Source organism: Synchiropus splendidus, chromosome 9 (genome assembly GCF_027744825.2).
Source record: "Synchiropus splendidus isolate RoL2022-P1 chromosome 9, RoL_Sspl_1.0, whole genome shotgun sequence".
Lineage (NCBI taxonomy): Eukaryota > Metazoa > Chordata > Actinopteri > Syngnathiformes > Callionymidae > Synchiropus > Synchiropus splendidus.
This window is the reverse complement of record NC_071342.1, coordinates 16161830-16180614: the sequence shown is the minus strand read 5'-3', so window position 1 is coordinate 16180614 and position 18785 is coordinate 16161830. Positions and strand designations below refer to the sequence as shown.

The following is an 18785-nucleotide window of genomic DNA, read 5'->3' as shown; positions in this document are numbered from 1 at the left end:
CTGGGACTCTCTGACCACTTGATGGTTCATCTTGTTCCCACATGCAAGCAGAAGCTGAAAGTGGCAAAGCCTGTTGTGAGGAGCATGAAGATCTGGACAAGTGAAGCTAAAGAGGAGCTGCAGTCTTGCATGGAGACCACAGACTGGGAGGTGTTCAGGGCTGCGACCAATAATCTGGATGAATATACAGACACTGTGACTTCATGGATCAGCTACTGTGAAGAGTGAATAGTTCCAACGCGCACCAAGGTGAGTTATGTAAATGACAAACCTTGGTTCAGAGCTAAACTCAGCCAGATCAGACGGGAGAAGGAGGCAGCTCGCAAGAGTGGGGACAGGAACTGCTACAAAGAGCTGAAATATCGGTTTCAGAGGGAGCTGAAGAAAGCTAAGGCCGCATACTCTGACAAACTTACGCAGCAGTTCTCAGCCAATGACTCGGCTGCGGTGTGGAGAGGGCTCAAGGTGGTCACTAACTACAAGCCACGTGCCCCCCACACTCTGAACAACCTCGCTCTTGCACAGGACCTTAACAACTTCTATTGTCGCTTTGAGCAGCCATTTTGCACCAACACCTCTGTGGTCTCTCCAGCCCCATGTTCCACTTCACAACAAAGGACTATGCTGTCTCTTAGTGACACAACTAAGACCAACGATGTCACTGAGACAGGAAAGTCGATGACAGTCACTTTTGATGAGCCACCCCCTCACCTCCCCCCTCTTTCTCTTGACATCATGGAGCAAGACGTGCGCACTCAGTTCAGGAGGCTGAACCTTCGGAAGGCGGCAGGTCCGGACAGAGTTTCCCCTGCCATCCTGAAGCATTGTGCTGCTGAGCTGGCTCCAGTGTTCACGGACATCTTCAATGCTTCCTTGGTGTCCTGTCATGTTCCTGCCTGCTTTAAGTCCTCCACTATCATCCCTGTTCCCAAGAAGACCAGGATCACAGGACTGAATGACTACAGACCGGTGGCACTGACGTCTGTGGTCATGAAGTCCTTTGAGCGCCTGGTTCTCTCTCACCTGAAATCTATCACTGCTTCTCACCTGGACTCATTGCAGTTTGCCTACAGAGCCAACAGATCTGTGGACGATGCAGTGAACCAGGCCCTTCATTTCGTTCTGGAGCATCTGGACTGCCCAGGAACCTATGCCAGGATCCTGTTTGTGGACTTCAGCTCTGCCTTTAACACAATTCTTCCAGCTCTGCTTGAAGACAAGCTTCGCCAGTTGGACGTGCCTGACTTCCTGGGAACCACCATCACTGAGGACCTCAAATGGGAGCCAACCATCAGGTCCCTCATCAGGAAGGCCCAGCAGAGAATGTTCTTTCTGAGGCAGCTACGAAAACTACGACTGCCGACGAAGTTGCTGGTGGAGTTCTACACGGCCATCATCCAGTCCATCCTCACCTCCTCTATCACCGTCTGGTACAACAGTGGGACAAGAGCAGATTGCAGCGCATCGTACGTTCTGCTGAGAAGGTGATCGGTTGCAGCCTGCCACCTCTTCAGGACCTGTATGCCTCTAGGACCCAGAGACGTGCAGGTCGGATCAGAGCCGACCCTTCTCACCCTGGACATAGACTGTTTGTTCCTCTTCCCTCTGGCAGGAGGCTACGGTCCATCCAGACCAGAACCTCCCGTCACAGGAAGAGCTTCTTTCCCCCGGCCGTCAGACTGTTAAATTCGTGAACAGCCTTGTTATTATGTTATTCTATTTATTTTATTTTATTTGTTTTTTGTTGCATATTCCAAGGCACTTTCCTAGTCAGTGGGCTCCCCACTGACCATGGCAATAAATTTGATTCTGATTCTGATTCTGATGCCAGTGCAGCACAAAATCAATAAAATTCGCAATAGAGAGATCATTGATCTCATCCAGTCTCCTTGCCTGATGCTAGCAGACACTTCCTTGATGGTTGGCATCAGAGACGCTTCGATCAATAGGTCACAATAGATTGTGATCGGCCAGTTTCAGCGTGACAGTGAATGGTGATCACTACTTGTCATTGCTGATCACAACTACCAAATCACGTGTGACAGTCAGCGTTAGTACGTAAAATTTCAAGGACTGTGGTGGAGTAGCTAGTAGTTGGTGATCGCTAAACTTCTTCAAACTTTAAACCATAACCAAGGGTGCACACTTGGTTGTCTGACTTCCCATCTCATACACACCAGAATCACACCCACACACATGAAACTCAGTTCTGCCACTGTTCATGTGCGCACTTGAGTGCGGTTTGTGTCACACTTCTGAAAATCATATTTGCTGTAATTTGAGCAATTTTTTGGAGAAATGGCCTCGTAAAAATAAATACATGGAAATTGTATTACACTTTAAAACTTAAATGAAAAGACTGAAATTGTGTAATTGTTACATGGAATTTGATGCCCAGTGATTTGTCCAGGAGAGGGGAAAAGGGGGCCATTTTGTATAGTTAGGAGATTATGTTAGTGGCAGAGAATAGATACTTGTGAGTTGAAAAGCTAATTGTGAACTTTTTGTTTTTTATTATGATTTTTGAAATGCTGACCTGGTTGTTTTTGTGGAATTCTGTCCGGTTTTTCCACGTACCCATTGCAAATAGCCTCTATGCTGCATTTATCCAGTTTTTTTGTAAATAGCCACTGAGATCACTGCACCTTTGCGAAAAGATCACAAAATATTGCACCGTTTCCTCATTTGTTTTGACTATGCAATAATTTCATTTTGTGTGTGCATAAGAATCCTGCTACGTTTGGTGTCACAAGTAGGATGGCTAGTCAGAAGAACGTGACTCAAATTCCCTGCAAATGCACAGGTTTGCGCACCCAATGGCAGATGACAGCGACCGCCACTGCTGCAAGCCTTTAGGAGCAGGACACAATGTCAACCTGGACATCTGAGGATGAGGAATGGGATGGCAGATTCCAGCCAGGCACCCCAAGCTTCTTCTGCCACCCTTAGGTCAGAGGATCTGGGGATGAGATCATGATAATAATCATGAGATAATTTTTGGTGGGGTAGTAGAGGAGAAAAAGGCATGCTGGCTGATTCCCGACGATCAAGGTCCTCTATGCCACAAGAGGGAGGCTTCAGCACCGGTGCTAGCTGCCAGTACATCATCCACCATGACGCCGATCAGCCTCAGGTTGGATCTACCCACACCGGCACCTTGACGGCACTGAACCACCCCATCATACATGGCAAACAGAAACCGGTATGATGGACGACTATTATGGCAGACTGGTGGATATACTATGTGTTCATGTGACACATATCCTACAGCAGAATTCACATTTGAAGAAAAGATGTATCTGGTGTGGTGGAGATGCTGTCTGTTGCTGGGCTGGGTCTTATCAGTTCTTTTGGAATTGTGACTGGAAAACCAGCCAGTAACCACTCAACCATAGGAAAGTGGGAAAATGTCATGTATGTGTCACTGCAGTGACTTGTGCCCAAGTGAAAGTGGGTGTGTTAAAGGTTTGTTTGACTCTCGGTTGTTCTTGTTTCCTGTTCCTCCCTTCTCTCCAGCTTCACAAGTATAACAGCTGGCGTTCATTCCCTCATCAAGCCTTCCAAGGATATGAACCACTCAATGCCAGCTCCTGATGGTTGCTTTGCACTCTGTTCCACTAAGAGCTCTTCCACGACTTCCAAACTCTTGTTTCTATTCTCGGAACTTTCTTTAATATTCTGTGCGCTCGAATCCTTATTCAGCCGCTTACTTTGTTCCTTGTTCTTCCTTGCTCCACCTCTGTTTCTCCCCTTCACCATTCAGCCCGCGTGTGAGCAGTTTTATATTCTTACTCCTCTCTCTGACATAGTTTATTCCTTGTGTGTGTTTTTCCACCACTGAACGCTCTCTGTTTACTCTACTTTGTGAGCTTAACTCCGACTGCATTTTGTGATCTCCCAATTAATGTAGGCTTGATTTGTTTGTGTTTTGTGCTTTCCCAGTCCCTGTCTGTTGTTCCTGGTCCGCATTCTGGGTCTGACGTCACCTGTTATTGTTATTATTAATTGTATGTTTAAATCTCTAACTCACTCGCGTGCCTTCTGTCATCCAGCATTTCCTGCGCTTGAGTCCCTCCTGCCGAAATGATGACAGAACCATCTGGCCATATGACCCAGCGGTTTTTGCTGGTCTGCAGAAGGTGTTAGGCGTTGAGGGCTCAAGAATTAATTCTCGAGAGGGCTTTTCAGAGCATCCTGGACCAACTGCAGAGCATCTCTTCTGTCCTTAATCGTTTATCTGTCTCCTCCACTGAATCTGGCACCCTCATGCCTGACTCGTCAACTACCTCTGCAGTTGACTGAGCACACCCTGTTACCGGCGGACGTGAACTGACTATCCCTACGTTGGAGGTTAATACTAGTAAGTCAGGGTTATGCAAACATTGTTTCTGTCAATGTTCTCTAGTTTTTGATTCCCAGCCGTCCTTACTTAAGACTGACTGATCCAAGGTGGACTACTGTGTAAACCTCACACATGGTGCTTCCAGTCCCACTCTCCTCACCTGAATGTCTGCCCATGCAGGTGGAGAGGACGAGACTTATATCTGAAGAAAAACTGCATTTTTCGCACCTTGTGTTTGTATTGTGAGCAACCTGGTCACACCATCTGTGCCTGTTCTACCTGCCCCAAGGGGTCTTGTTTTCCTAATGTACCTAATATGGATACTTTTTTCTTCACCTGCTACAGTGTGGAGGAATATTCTCACCTCTTTTCAGCGTAATAAGAACTGAAGTTCTTCTATTGGAGGCATTTAATAACTACAGACTTCAATTCCAGAGTCATATCCAGTCTGGCCAACAAGATGCTCTCCAGGGTTACACTGCTGCCCCAGAGACCCAGTTCTCCATCCAAGTCCAAGCTTCTTAAACCGTGATGTCCGTCAAAGCCTGTGCCAACCCAGAGCCTGTGTGCCTTCCAAGCTTGAGCAGGCAAGAGCCAAGCCTGACATCCTCTCTCGACTCCATGACCCTTCCCTCCAATAAGTCTATCATTCCTGCCTCCTTCATGATTCGAGCCACCACCCGGGACACCCTGGAGGATCAAAAGCTCCACCCAGCTCCCAGTTCTGGTCCTCCAATTCGCCTATTCGTCCAGGAAACCTCAAGACCTTAGGTTCTCCAGTGGGGTCACTCTTCCAAGCTCGCCGGTCATCCTGGTACATTCCGCACTCTCTCTGATCAAGGAACATTTCTGGTGGCCATGTTTGACCTGATGTAAAAACTCTTTGCAATACTTGCACTACCTGTGATCGAGTCAAGTCTTCCCATTGTCCTCCTGCTGGGCTCCTGCAGAGGCAACGTCTGCCACTCCCTGGCCGTTACTGGCACTGGTCTTCCTCCGACCATGGAAAAAATCACAATCATGACGGTAGTAGACCGTTTTTCAAAGATGCTTCACATAATTTCTCTGGCTAAATGTCCGTCAGCTTTAGAAACAGCTGAACTCCTGGTCCTCCACATTATCCGTTTGAATGGAATCCCTTGCGACGTGGTCTCCACAATCCAATGGCCAAACAGAAGAATCCAAGTCCGCCTGCTGATGCGTCTCCGCTCAAAAGTCCACTGCCTGGTCCTCCATCGTCCCAGGGTTGAATATGGACACAACACCTTCTTCTGCTATGGGCGTGTCTCTATTCATGGTGGTATATGGGCACCAGCCTCCCCTTATGCCATCCCAAGAGGCTGAAACTGCTGTTCCCCCAGCACCGCCGCCGCTGCAGAGACCAGCAGCCGAAACCAAAAGCTTGCAGACTGCAGCCGGATTCTCGCCCACACATATCAGCCTGACCAAGCAGTCCGACTGTCAACCCGCGATCTCCAGCTACCGGGTGAGTCCTGCAAAATGTCACCTAATTGCATAGGTCATAGGCCCCTTCAAGGTTCCGAAGCTCATTAGCAACATGGTCGTCTGAAACTCCTGGACTCGTTGAGACTCCTGGACTCCCTGCGTATTCATCCCACATGCCACGTGTCTTCCCTCAAGCCTGTCTCCTCGTCCTCACTCCATGCAGCCTCTGTAGCTCCTCTACCCCTTGCCATTGATGAACAACTTGCTTAGAAGTTACACAAAATTGAACCTTTATTCTGGTGATTCCCTAGTTCCTTGTTCTTCCTTGCTCTGTCTCTGTTTCTCCCCTTTGCCATATAGCCCGCGTGTGTCACGGTGTTTATCCTTCGTTTGTGTGTGTTTCTCCACCACCGAGTGCTATTTGTTTACTCCATTTTGTGAGCTTAATTCGAGTGTGATCCGTGTTCTCTCCATTATTGTAGGCTTGATTTCTAATTTGCCCCTTGTGTTTACAGATTCTTCCCCAGTCCTTGCGTGTTGTTCCCGGTCCTTGATCTGGTTCTGGCGTTTCTTGTTATATTTGTCTGTCTGTTTATAAATTTTCAATCTTTCTGTCAACCAGCCCTTCCTGCGCTTTGGTCCCTCCTCAGAAGTCATGACAGACTGAGCATTCAACACAATCATCCCCCAGGACTTGGTACATAAATTGGGGCCCATGGGTCTTAATACCCCTCTGCAACTGGCTGCTGGACTTCCTCATCGACAAAATCCAGTCTGTATGAGAGGACTGTAACACGTCCATTGTCATCTCCCTGTGCACTGGCTCCCTCAGGGATCTGTTCTGAGCCTCATGCTCACCCAGATGACGACCCATGATTGTCAACCCAGGTACAGCAGCAACCACGTTCTGAAGTACGCAGATGACACAGTAGTTGTGGCCTCATTCAGGATTACAACTAACTGGCATACAGGGAGGAAGTGTGACATGTGTTGGACTGCTGCAAGATGAACCTGGTCCTGGATGTCAACAAAGCTAAAGAGTCATTTAAATGTCAGGAGATCGGGACCCAGCCACACACCCCTCCACATCACCGACACAACAGTGGAGGCCATGAGTATAGTAAAATACTGGGAAGTGCCTATCACCGATGATTTCAGCTGGTCACTTCACACCTGCTCCTTGCCGATGAAGACACAGCAGTGCCTACACTTCCTGTGGTGGATGATTCTCTCCCTATCCGAACCACGTTCAACATTGAAAGCCTGATAACCAGCTGCATTTCATCTACAGAGTGAGGAAGACCTTTCAACTGCTGGCTCCTGGGCTGAAACAGAGGCAGTGACCTCACTGCGGCCACATGCAATTTAAGGCCCGAACCTCTCATTGCCGTGGACAGGGTTGAGGGCTGCGTTCCACCAAGATACTATTCTTCCCAATGAGTACACCCCATGTACTCATCTTCTCAATTGCCAAATTTGAGATCAAAGTCAGAATTCCAACTACAAAGTCAGTTGAAACCTGATTTCTGAGATCAAAGTCAGAATTCTCACTTAAAGTCAAATTCCCACTTGAATTTTCATGCAAGATGTATTGTGATGGCTCGATTGTTAACAAAAATAAGGAACGCTTCACGAATTTGCGTGTCATCCTTGCGCAGGGGCCATGCTAATCTTCTCTGTATCGTTCCAATTTTAGTTGACGTAACAGCGAACTGTTACATTTGAAACATGCTCTCAGAACAGTACATATAGGTGTGATAGGGCTCACACCCTTGAGTCATGGTGCAGCACTCACTGCTGATTTGAGGTCCAGTGGCCATGTTCTGCAACCTCACCAAGCAGGAAACCAATATAAATGCACTATTCTTGGAGCATGTTCATATGGAAGGGGATTTAGGCCTGTGAACAAAAAGAAATGGTAGAATTTTAAAGTAAAAATTAAAATAAAGTCAGAATTTCCTCTGTAAAAGCACTGATCAAGTATAAGGTCAGAATTCCTCCTCTATACTCAAATTTAAGAGACTGATTTCTGAGATCAAAGTCATTTGAAATCAAGTCAGAATTCTCACTATAAAGTCAGGATCGATTTTTAGATCAAAGTCTCACTTTAAAATCAAATTCTCACTTGAATTGTTACTCAACAGGTATTGTGATGGCTCGATTGTTAACAAAAATAAGGAACGCTTCACGAATTTGCGTGTCATCCTTGCGCAGGGGCCATGCTAATCTTCTCTGTATCGTTCCAATTTTAGTTGACGTAACAGCGAACTGTTACATTTGAAACATGCTCTCAGAACAGTACATATAGGTGTGATAGGGCTCACACCCTTGAGTCATGGTGCAGCACTCACTGCTGATTTGAGGTCCAGTGGCCATGTTCTGCAACCTCACCAAGCAGGAAACCAATATAAATGCACTATTCTTGGAGCATGTTCATATGGAAGGGGATTTAGGCCTGTGAACAAAAAGAAATGGTAGTATTTTAAAGTGGAAATTAAAATAGAATTTCCTCTATAAAAACACTGATCAAGATAAGGTCAGAATTCCTCTATAGTCAAATTTGAGAGACTGATTTCTGAGATCAAAGTCATTTGAAATCAGTCAGAATTCTCACTATAAAGTCAGGATTGATTTTTAGATCAAAGTCTCACTTTAAAATCAAATTCTCACTTGAATTGTTACTCAACAGGTATTGTGATGGCTCGATTGTTAACAAAAATAAGGAACGCTTCACGAATTTGCGTGTCATCCTTGCGCAGGGGCCATGCTAATCTTCTCTGTATCGTTCCAATTTTAGTTGACGTAACAGCGAACTGTTACATTTGAAACATGCTCTCAGAACAGTACATATAGGTGTGATAGGGCTCACACCCTTGAGTCATGGTGCAGCACTCACTGCTGATTTGAGGTCCAGTGGCCATGTTCTGCAACCTCACCAAGCAGGAAACCAATATAAATGCACTATTCTTGGAGCATGTTCATATGGAAGGGGATTTAGGCCTGTGAACAAAAAGAAATGGTAGTATTTTAAAGTAGGAATTAAAATAAAGTCAGAATTTCCTCTGTAAAAGCACTGATCAAGTATAAGGTCAGAATTCCTCCTCTATACTCAAATTTAAGAGACTGATTTCTGAGATCAAAGTCATTTGAAATCAAGTCAGAATTTTCATATAAAGTCAGGATCGATTTTTAGATCAAAGTCTCACTTTAAAATCAAATTCTCACTTGAATTGTTACTCAACAGGTATTGTGATGGCTCGATTGTTAACAAAAATAAGGAACGCTTCACGAATTTGCGTGTCATCCTTGCGCAGGGGCCATGCTAATCTTCTCTGTATCGTTCCAATTTTAGTTGACGTAACAGCGAACTGTTACATTTGAAACATGCTCTCAGAACAGTACATATAGGTGTGATAGGGCTCACACCCTTGAGTCATGGTGCAGCACTCACTGCTGATTTGAGGTCCAGTGGCCATGTTCTGCAACCTCACCAAGCAGGAAACCAATATAAATGCACTATTCTTGGAGCATGTTCATATGGAAGGGGATTTAGGCCTGTGAACAAAAAGAAATGGTAGAATTTTAAAGTAAAAATTAAAATAAAGTCAGAATTTCCTCTGTAAAAGCACTGATCAAGTATAAGGTCAGAATTCCTCCTCTACACTCAAATTTAAGAGACTGATTTCTGAGATCAAAGTCATTTGAAATCAAGTCAGAATTCTCACTATAAAGTCAGGGTCGATTTTTAGATCAAAGTCTCACTTTAAAATCAAATTCTCACTTGAATTGTTACTCAACAGGTATTGTGATGGCTCGATTGTTAACAAAAATAAGGAACGCTTCACGAATTTGCGTGTCATCCTTGCGCAGGGGCCATGCTAATCTTCTCTGTATCGTTCCAATTTTAGTTGACGTAACAGCGAACTGTTACATTTGAAACATGCTCTCAGAACAGTACATATAGGTGTGATAGGGCTCACACCCTTGAGTCATGGTGCAGCACTCACTGCTGATTTGAGGTCCAGTGGCCATGTTCTGCAACCTCACCAAGCAGGAAACCAATATAAATGCACTATTCTTGGAGCATGTTCATATGGAAGGGGATTTAGGCCTGTGAACAAAAAGAAATGGTAGTATTTTAAAGTGGAAATTAAAATAGAATTTCCTCTATAAAAACACTGATCAAGATAAGGTCAGAATTCCTCTATAGTCAAATTTGAGAGACTGATTTCTGAGATCAAAGTCATTTGAAATCAGTCAGAATTCTCACTATAAAGTCAGGATTGATTTTTAGATCAAAGTCTCACTTTAAAATCAAATTCTCACTTGAATTGTTACTCAACAGGTATTGTGATGGCTCGATTGTTAACAAAAATAAGGAACGCTTCACGAATTTGCGTGTCATCCTTGCGCAGGGGCCATGCTAATCTTCTCTGTATCGTTCCAATTTTAGTTGACGTAACAGCGAACTGTTACATTTGAAACATGCTCTCAGAACAGTACATATAGGTGTGATAGGGCTCACACCCTTGAGTCATGGTGCAGCACTCACTGCTGATTTGAGGTCCAGTGGCCATGTTCTGCAACCTCACCAAGCAGGAAACCAATATAAATGCACTATTCTTGGAGCCTGTGAAGAAAAAGAAATGGTAGAATTTTAAAGTAGGAATTAAAATAAAGTCACAATTTCCTCTATAAAAACACTGATCAAGATAAGGTCAGAATTCCTCCTCTATAGTCAAATTTGAGATTGATTTCTGAGATCAAAGTCATTTGAAATCAAAGTCAGAATTCTCACTATAAAGTCAGGATCGATTTTTAGATCAAAGTCTCACTTTAAAATCAAATTCTCACTTGAATTTTCACGCAAGATGTATTGTGATGGCTCGATTGTTAACAAAAATAAGGAACGCTTCACGAATTTGCGTGTCATCCTTGCGCCTACTGGAGATGGCTCTTCTCTGTTTCACTAAATCTCTTGTTTCAGTATTTGCTCAGCCCCTCCCCTCGGGTAGTTACTCTCGGTGGGCGGTGACGTGTTTCAATTTGCTCAATCATGTAGTCTCTGATTGGCCGGCCGGCGACACACTCGACTCGCTCCCCCAGGCAGTATATTACACTTGTAGTATATTGTACACTTACAGTACACTTAGTATATTGTTTCCACCGTTCACCACAGACTTTGACCGAACGAAATTGAGCACATAAGGTAAGAAAACGTCCGTTTCGCGCCGTAATTTATTTCGCCTCAAAACGTCTGTAATAGAGCTTAAACATGGCATTGACCGATTGATTTTTAGCCCGAGGCTAACCGCTAGCTCGCTGATAAACGTTCGCGTTTTCGCCCGAAAACGTCGCGTAAAATACAAAAATGAGGTTCTATCTATGAGGTACAAACTTCTGGGATGTTTTTGTGGTGGTTTCTGTATTTTATTTTCCAAAATGAGCGCGTTGTGACCCCATTTTGCCCGACGTGAACCGCTAAGTTCTGCTAAAAACGTCCGTTTTTTTGAAAGTCAAGGTGGTCCATAAACTGAAAACATGCTGCAAATTGTGAGGCACTGTCTTGGGAGTGTTATTCATGTGGTTCTTGGCCGAAACAACACTCTTAAATGTCATATAATGTCATAAAATCATATAATGCCATGCTAATCTTCTCTGTATCGTTCCAATTTTAGTTGACGTAACAGCGAACTGTTACATTTGAAACATGCTCTCAGAACAGTACATATAGGTGTGATAGGGCTCACACCCTTGAGTCATGGTGCAGCACTCACTGCTGATTTGAGGTCCAGTGGCCATGTTCTGCAACCTCACCAAGCAGGAAACCAATATAAATGCACTATTCTTGGAGCCTGTGAAGAAAAAGAAATGGTAGAATTTTAAAGTAGGAATTAAAATAAAGTCACAATTTCCTCTATAAAAACACTGATCAAGATAAGGTCAGAATTCCTCCTCTATAGTCAAATTTGAGATTGATTTCTGAGATCAAAGTCAGAATTCTCACTATAAAGTCAGGATTGATTTTTAGATCAAAGTCTCACTTTAAAATCAAATTCTCACTTGAATTTTCACGCAAGATGTATTGTGATGGCTCGATTGTTAACAAAAATAAGGAACGCTTCACGAATTTGCGTGTCATCCTTGCGCCTACTGGAGATGGCTCTTCTCTGTTTCACTAAATCTCTTGTTTCAGTATTTGCTCAGCCCCTCCCCTCGGGTAGTTACTCTCGGTGGGCGGTGACGTGTTTCAATTTGCTCAATCATGTAGTCTCTGATTGGCCGGCCGGCGACACACTCGACTCGCTCCCCCAGGCAGTATATTACACTTGTAGTATATTGTACACTTACAGTACACTTAGTATATTGTTTCCACCGTTCACCACAGACTTTGACCGAACGAAATTGAGCACATAAGGTAAGAAAACGTCCGTTTCGCGCCGTAATTTATTTCGCCTCAAAACGTCTGTAATAGAGCTTAAACATGGCATTGACCGATTGATTTTTAGCCCGAGGCTAACCGCTAGCTCGCTGATAAACGTTCGCGTTTTCGCCCGAAAACGTCGCGTAAAATACAAAAATGAGGTTCTATCTATGAGGTACAAACTTCTGGGATGTTTTTGTGGTGGTTTCTGTATTTTATTTTCCAAAATGAGCGCGTTGTGACCCCATTTTGCCCGACGTGAACCGCTAAGTTCTGCTAAAAACGTCCGTTTTTTTGAAAGTCAAGGTGGTCCATAAACTGAAAACATGCTGCAAATTGTGAGGCACTGTCTTGGGAGTGTTATTCATGTGGTTCTTGGCCGAAACAACACTCTTAAATGTCATATTTGGGTCATTTGACGTCTATGTTGTGTATTGATGTCCCCATTGAGTATAAGGCTGGAGATGACAAAAGACCCCACAGTTGTGCTTTTTGATTTAAAATAATTGAACGACCTGTGCATTGACTGCAGTACAGGCAAACTCTTAACGTGGTGCACAAATGTAGCAAAATACATACACGACGCTATGAATATAACATTAACATGTAGTGGGGATTATAACAGTGATCTAAAATAGATTGTCAAAATACAATCTTGGTGTGGCCTCACATCACTTCAAAAGCTTTACAGTGAGTGTGTTTTAATCCCCTGGTGTTTTCTGCTCGTATCTTACAGCGACATGGCCTCGCCAGAGTTCCGTTCTGAGGGCTCGTCCTCCAAGCTCACCCTAAGACTCAAGGAGGTTGCGGTCAGGCTGACCCGCCTGAACGAACACCAGCTCAGCAGCTGGGGCGCCAAGAACGTGGACACGGTGAGGGAGGAGGCGAAGGCTCGTGTGCAGTACACCTCAGCACGTGACAAGGAGCCATCAGGTCAATATTCCACACGTACCAAAAGCATTATTAATTTGTAATAAGCATGTTTAATTTACTGCTTCATTTCTCACTTCTATTGACACCAACAGAGGTCGTCGCTCGAGCGGCCTCCTGGACTCCTGACGTCGGGCAAGATGTGGAGGATGTGGACACCACCATCGAAGGTTCGGACTCACACAATTAATTATTAATTAATTAATCCAGCGTACATTTCACTGTTTGTGTCTGTTTCACCAGAGGTCATCGAGAGAGTCCTCCAAGGGGCTCCCAAGGAGGGTCCCACCAGGGTCACCTTGTGCCGCAGGCGCTCGGCCTCCAGAAAGGACTTGGTTGTGCTCAAAGAGCCGCAGGGGAGCGAGAGTGGCCGACCCGGGGACCCCTGCCAGTGGTGCCATCAAGCCAGACACGTGTCCACTGGGCACGCGTTGTACAAGGATGTGTTCTTCTGCTCCGTCATGCGAGGACAGTCGGTGCACCAGTGGCTGTGCAAGCAGCGTGGCGGCCAAGCGGAGGACACCATCCCTCGGACGACGGAGTGGAACCTTGTACAGCGCCTCAAGAGGGAAGAAGCCCAGGAGGAGCGTGATGGTGATGACGAAGAGGTCAGAATTCCTCCTCTATAGTCAAATTTGAGATTGATTTCTGAGATCAAAGTCATTTGAAATCAAAGTCAGAATTCTCACTATAAAGTCAGGATCGATTTTTAGATCAAAGTCTCACTTTAAAATCAAATTCTCACTTGAATTTTCACGCAAGATGTATTGTGATGGCTCGATTGTTAACAAAAATAAGGAACGCTTCACGAATTTGCGTGTCATCCTTGCGCAGGGGCCATGCTAATCTTCTCTGTATCGTTCCAATTTTAGTTGACGTAACAGCGAACTGTTACATTTGAAACATGCTCTCAGAACAGTACATATAGGTGTGATAGGGCTCACACCCTTGAGTCATGGTGCAGCACTCACTGCTGATTTGAGGTCCAGTGGCCATGTTCTGCAACCTCACCAAGCAGGAAACCAATATAAATGCACTATTCTTGGAGCATGTTCATATGGAAGGGGATTTAGGCCTGTGAACAAAAAGAAATGGTAGTATTTTAAAGTAGGAATTAAAATAAAGTCAGAATTTCCTCTGTAAAAGCACTGATCAAGTATAAGGTCAGAATTCCTCCTCTATACTCAAATTTAAGAGACTGATTTCTGAGATCAAAGTCATTTGAAATCAAGTCAGAATTTTCATATAAAGTCAGGATCGATTTTTAGATCAAAGTCTCACTTTAAAATCAAATTCTCACTTGAATTGATACTCAACAGGTATTGTGATGGCGCGATTGCTAACAAAATAAGGAACGCTTCACGAATTTGCGTGTCATCCTTGCGCAGGGGCCATGCTAATCTTCTCTGTATCGTTCCAATTTTAGTTGACGTAACAGCGAACTGTTACATTTGAAACATGCTCTCAGAACAGTACATATAGGTGTGATAGGGCTCACACCCTTGAGTCATGGTGCAGCACTCACTGCTGATTTGAGGTCCAGTGGCCATGTTCTGCAACCTCACCAAGCAGGAAACCAATATAAATGCACTATTCTTGGAGCCTGTGAAGAAAAAGAAATGGTAGAATTTTAAAGTAGGAATTAAAATAAAGTCACAATTTCCTCTATAAAAACACTGATCAAGATAAGGTCAGAATTCCTCCTCTATAGTCAAATTTGAGATTGATTTCTGAGATCAAAGTCATTTGAAATCAAAGTCAGAATTCTCACTATAAAGTCAGGATCGATTTTTAGATCAAAGTCTCACTTTAAAATCAAATTCTCACTTGAATTTTCACGCAAGATGTATTGTGATGGCTTGATTGTTAACAAAAATAAGGAACGCTTCACGAATTTGCGTGTCATCCTTGCGCAGGGGCCATGCTAATCTTCTCTGTATCGTTCCAATTTTAGTTGACGTAACAGCGAACTGTTACATTTGAAACATGCTCTCAGAACAGTACATATAGGTGTGATAGGGCTCACACCCTTGAGTCATGGTGCAGCACTCACTGCTGATTTGAGGTCCAGTGGCCATGTTCTGCAACCTCACCAAGCAGGAAACCAATATAAATGCACTATTCTTGGAGCCTGTGAAGAAAAAGAAATGGTAGAATTTTAAAGTAGGAATTAAAATAAAGTCACAATTTCCTCTATAAAAACACTGATCAAGATAAGGTCAGAATTCCTCCTCTATAGTCAAATTTGAGATTGATTTCTGAGATAAAAGTCAGAATTCTCACTATAAAGTCAGGATTGATTTTTAGATCAAAGTCTCACTTTAAAATCAAATTCTCACTTGAATTTTCACGCAAGATGTATTGTGATGGCTCGATTGTTAACAAAAATAAGGAACGCTTCACGAATTTGCGTGTCATCCTTGCGCCTACTGGAGATGGCTCTTCTCTGTTTCACTAAATCTCTTGTTTCAGTATTTGCTCAGCCCCTCCCCTCGGGTAGTTACTCTCGGTGGGCGGTGACGTGTTTCAATTTGCTCAATCATGTAGTCTCTGATTGGCCGGCCGGCGACACACTCGACTCGCTCCCCCAGGCAGTATATTACACTTGTAGTATATTGTACACTTACAGTACACTTAGTATATTGTTTCCACCGTTCACCACAGACTTTGACCGAATGAAATTGAGCACATAAGGTAAGAAAACGTCCGTTTCGCGCCGTAATTTATTTCGCCTCAAAACGTCTGTAATAGAGCTTAAACATGGCATTGACCGATTGATTTTTAGCCCGAGGCTAACCGCTAGCTCGCTGATAAACGTTCGCGTTTTCGCCCGAAAACGTCGCGTAAAATACAAAAATGAGGTTCTATCTATGAGGTACAAACTTCTGGGATGTTTTTGTGGTGGTTTCTGTATTTTATTTTCCAAAATGAGCGCGTTGTGACCCCATTTTGCCCGACGTGAACCGCTAAGTTCTGCTAAAAACGTCCGTTTTTTTGAAAGTCAAGGTGGTCCATAAACTGAAAACATGCTGCAAATTGTGAGGCACTGTCTTGGGAGTGTTATTCATGTGGTTCTTGGCCGAAACAACACTCTTAAATGTCATATTTGGGTCATTTGACGTCTATGTTGTGTATTGATGTCCCCATTGAGTATAAGGCTGGAGATGACAAAAGACCCCACAGTTGTGCTTTTTGATTTAAAATAATTGAACGACCTGTGCATTGACTGCAGTACAGGCAAACTCTTAACGTGGTGCACAAATGTAGCAAAATACATACACGACGCTATGAATATAACATTAACATGTAGTGGGGATTATAACAGTGATCTAAAATAGATTGTCAAAATACAATCTTGGTGTGGCCTCACATCACTTCAAAAGCTTTACAGTGAGTGTGTTTTAATCCCCTGGTGTTTTCTGCTCGTATCTTACAGCGACATGGCCTCGCCAGAGTTCCGTTCTGAGGGCTCGTCCTCCAAGCTCACCCTAAGACTCAAGGAGGTTGCGGTCAGGCTGACCCGCCTGAACGAACACCAGCTCAGCAGCTGGGGCGCCAAGAACGTGGACACGGTGAGGGAGGAGGCGAAGGCTCGTGTGCAGTACACCTCAGCACGTGACAAGGAGCCATCAGGTCAATATTCCACACGTACCAAAAGCATTATTAATTTGTAATAAGCATGTTTAATTTACTGCTTCATTTCTCACTTCTATTGACACCAACAGAGGTCGTCGCTCGAGCGGCCTCCTGGACTCCTGCCGTCGGGCAAGATGTGGAGGATGTGGACACCACCATCGAAGGTTCGGACTCACACAATTAATTATTAATTAATTAATCCAGCGTACATTTCACTGTTTGTGTCTGTTTCACCAGAGGTCATCGAGAGAGTCCTCCAAGGGGCTCCCAAGGAGGGTCCCACCAGGGTCACCTTGTGCCGCAGGCACTCGGCCTCCAGAAAGGACTTGGTTGTGCTCAAAGAGCCGCAGGGGAGCGAGAGTGGCCGACCCGGGGACCCCTGCCAGTGGTGCCATCAAGCCAGACACGTGTCCACTGGGCACGCGTTGTACAAGGATGTGTTCTTCTGCTCCGTCATGCGAGGACAGTCGGTGGATCAGTGGCTGCGCAAGCAGCGTGGCGGCCAAGCGGAGGACACCATCCCTCGGACGACGGAGTGGAACCTTGTACAGCGCCTCAAGAGGGAAGAAGCCCAGGAGGAGCGTGATGGTGATGACGAAGAGGCTCCACGGCGTAAAAAGAGCAAACCGTACAAACTGAGGATCTGCCAACAATGCGGCCAGCCAAAGCAGAAAGATTACGGGCACTGTCAGTATGGGGGACAGCATTATTGCGCGCTTTATGGCTGCAAGACCGCCAGGCTGTGGCTGGCCGAAAAGCGACAGAGGAAGGCACCGTGAGGAAGGACGCGCAGTGGCGTTCTGAGTGTTTATGTCGTTAGGATAGGTGGAGTTGTGGTGTGTGTAGTGATTCCTTCTCCAGAGGAGCAAACATGAACTCCTGTTGAACTTTGGTGAAGGTATAACTTCAACTCGGAGACATCTCCTCGGGTTCCTCCCATGCCTGTTGCAGCTCAGAGATCTCGGACCCCCCCAGATAAGGACCATAAATTGGTTGAATGGTCGAAGGGGGGAGAGACCAGAGAACATTCCAAGAGGGGTTTGAAGTAAACAGGAACCCAGACCAACTCATGAACCCTGTTTGGTGGAGGACACACACAGCTCCCCCTTCTCCAGGTTCCAGATGAACAAAGACAGACTTATATGTGAAGGTGTCTTAAGGTGTATTTCTAAAAAAAGGACTTTTGTTTTCCACTTAACCCATGGTTTCCACAGGATGTTCCCGCAAACCAGATGCCCTGAACATGTGATGTTAAACTTGACATGAATGGTTGATTGTTATATTGATCGTTATAGAAGGTTATGTGCTAGGATGGTCATGTTTGGTGTCGTTTGAATGCTAAAATTGAGATGGGAAAGTTTTGACAGATTGTGAGCAACTTTACAACTCAGGTAATGTTTTATTGTCAAATGAAACTCTGGTAGTGGGAGAATCCAGATCTCCCATCTGCAGACTGGAATTTACGACATTGTCAGGGGAGGAGGAGGAGGATGGCTTGGAAACTATCGTCCAATCAGCAACAGGTGATGGGACTCCTTCAACCAATCAAAACTGGGCAATGACACTCTTCATGAGCGTTTAAAAGACCCGGTCAAAAGAACTTCGACAGTTCTAGTTCTTTTTCCTTTGACAAAGGTACGCTTCCGGTCCTACGCCTGAAGCCGCGTGTCCTCATCACCTCCAAGTCACCTCGCTGAGAACCAGGACGCCTCCCTCCAAAGCCGCCTGCCTCCTCCCTCACCTCCTGACCGACCTTCTGCATCTACTCATCACCCTCTCATCCATCCATCCCATTCATCCCTCCAGTCATCGCCAAAGTAAGCCGCTGCTTGTCATCTCTGCACAGATTGGTGTGTTGGGGTTCTGTAATATCATTACTTGCCTGAGGTTGACAGTTAGACTAGAACGTCTCAACTTTCCCATCAGTTACATACGCGTCTGATGCAGTATTGATATTGCTTCATAACTGGTTTACGCTTCCATCGCGATATTGTCGGGATCATCTCA

The 18785-nt window shown here is 44.8% G+C and overlaps 1 protein-coding gene and 10 non-coding genes across 15 annotated transcripts in view; 1 reads left to right on the top strand and 10 right to left on the bottom strand.

Annotated features, from left to right (window-relative positions):
- LOC128765389 (uncharacterized) overlaps nucleotides 1-18785 on the top strand; it is a 25138-nt gene extending 6353 nt beyond the window's left edge. For 2 of the 5 annotated variants that reach the window (XM_053876109.1, XM_053876111.1), the window contains 5 exons: nucleotides 12949-13145; nucleotides 13238-13312; nucleotides 16596-16775; nucleotides 16868-16942; nucleotides 17016-18785. In XM_053876109.1, coding sequence (XP_053732084.1) covers nucleotides 12949-13145; nucleotides 13238-13312; nucleotides 16596-16775; nucleotides 16868-16942; nucleotides 17016-17557 — 1069 coding nt within the window. In that variant the 3' untranslated portion in view covers nucleotides 17558-18785. Of the gene's footprint in view, nucleotides 1-11845; nucleotides 12207-12948; nucleotides 13146-13237; nucleotides 13313-13385; nucleotides 13751-16578; nucleotides 16776-16867; nucleotides 16943-17015 lie in introns of those variants that run through there. The other 3 variants (XR_008415871.1, XM_053876112.1, XM_053876110.1) reach the window with 3 other exon arrangements.
- On the bottom strand, nucleotides 7402-7507 carry LOC128765407 (U6 spliceosomal RNA). Its single transcript, XR_008415882.1, has one exon. It is a non-coding gene; the product is annotated as a U6 spliceosomal RNA (small nuclear RNA).
- LOC128765406 (U6 spliceosomal RNA) lies at nucleotides 7958-8063 on the bottom strand. The gene has a single exon (XR_008415881.1). It is a non-coding gene; the product is annotated as a U6 spliceosomal RNA (small nuclear RNA).
- Nucleotides 8503-8608, bottom strand: LOC128765405 (U6 spliceosomal RNA). Its single transcript, XR_008415880.1, has one exon. It is a non-coding gene; the product is annotated as a U6 spliceosomal RNA (small nuclear RNA).
- Nucleotides 9058-9163, bottom strand: LOC128765404 (U6 spliceosomal RNA). Its single transcript, XR_008415879.1, has one exon. It is a non-coding gene; the product is annotated as a U6 spliceosomal RNA (small nuclear RNA).
- LOC128765403 (U6 spliceosomal RNA) lies at nucleotides 9614-9719 on the bottom strand. Its single transcript, XR_008415878.1, has one exon. It is a non-coding gene; the product is annotated as a U6 spliceosomal RNA (small nuclear RNA).
- Nucleotides 10159-10264, bottom strand: LOC128765402 (U6 spliceosomal RNA). The gene has a single exon (XR_008415877.1). It is a non-coding gene; the product is annotated as a U6 spliceosomal RNA (small nuclear RNA).
- LOC128765409 (U6 spliceosomal RNA) lies at nucleotides 11388-11489 on the bottom strand. The gene has a single exon (XR_008415884.1). It is a non-coding gene; the product is annotated as a U6 spliceosomal RNA (small nuclear RNA).
- LOC128765401 (U6 spliceosomal RNA) lies at nucleotides 13932-14037 on the bottom strand. Its single transcript, XR_008415876.1, has one exon. It is a non-coding gene; the product is annotated as a U6 spliceosomal RNA (small nuclear RNA).
- On the bottom strand, nucleotides 14486-14591 carry LOC128765408 (U6 spliceosomal RNA). The gene has a single exon (XR_008415883.1). It is a non-coding gene; the product is annotated as a U6 spliceosomal RNA (small nuclear RNA).
- LOC128765414 (U6 spliceosomal RNA) lies at nucleotides 15014-15119 on the bottom strand. The gene has a single exon (XR_008415889.1). It is a non-coding gene; the product is annotated as a U6 spliceosomal RNA (small nuclear RNA).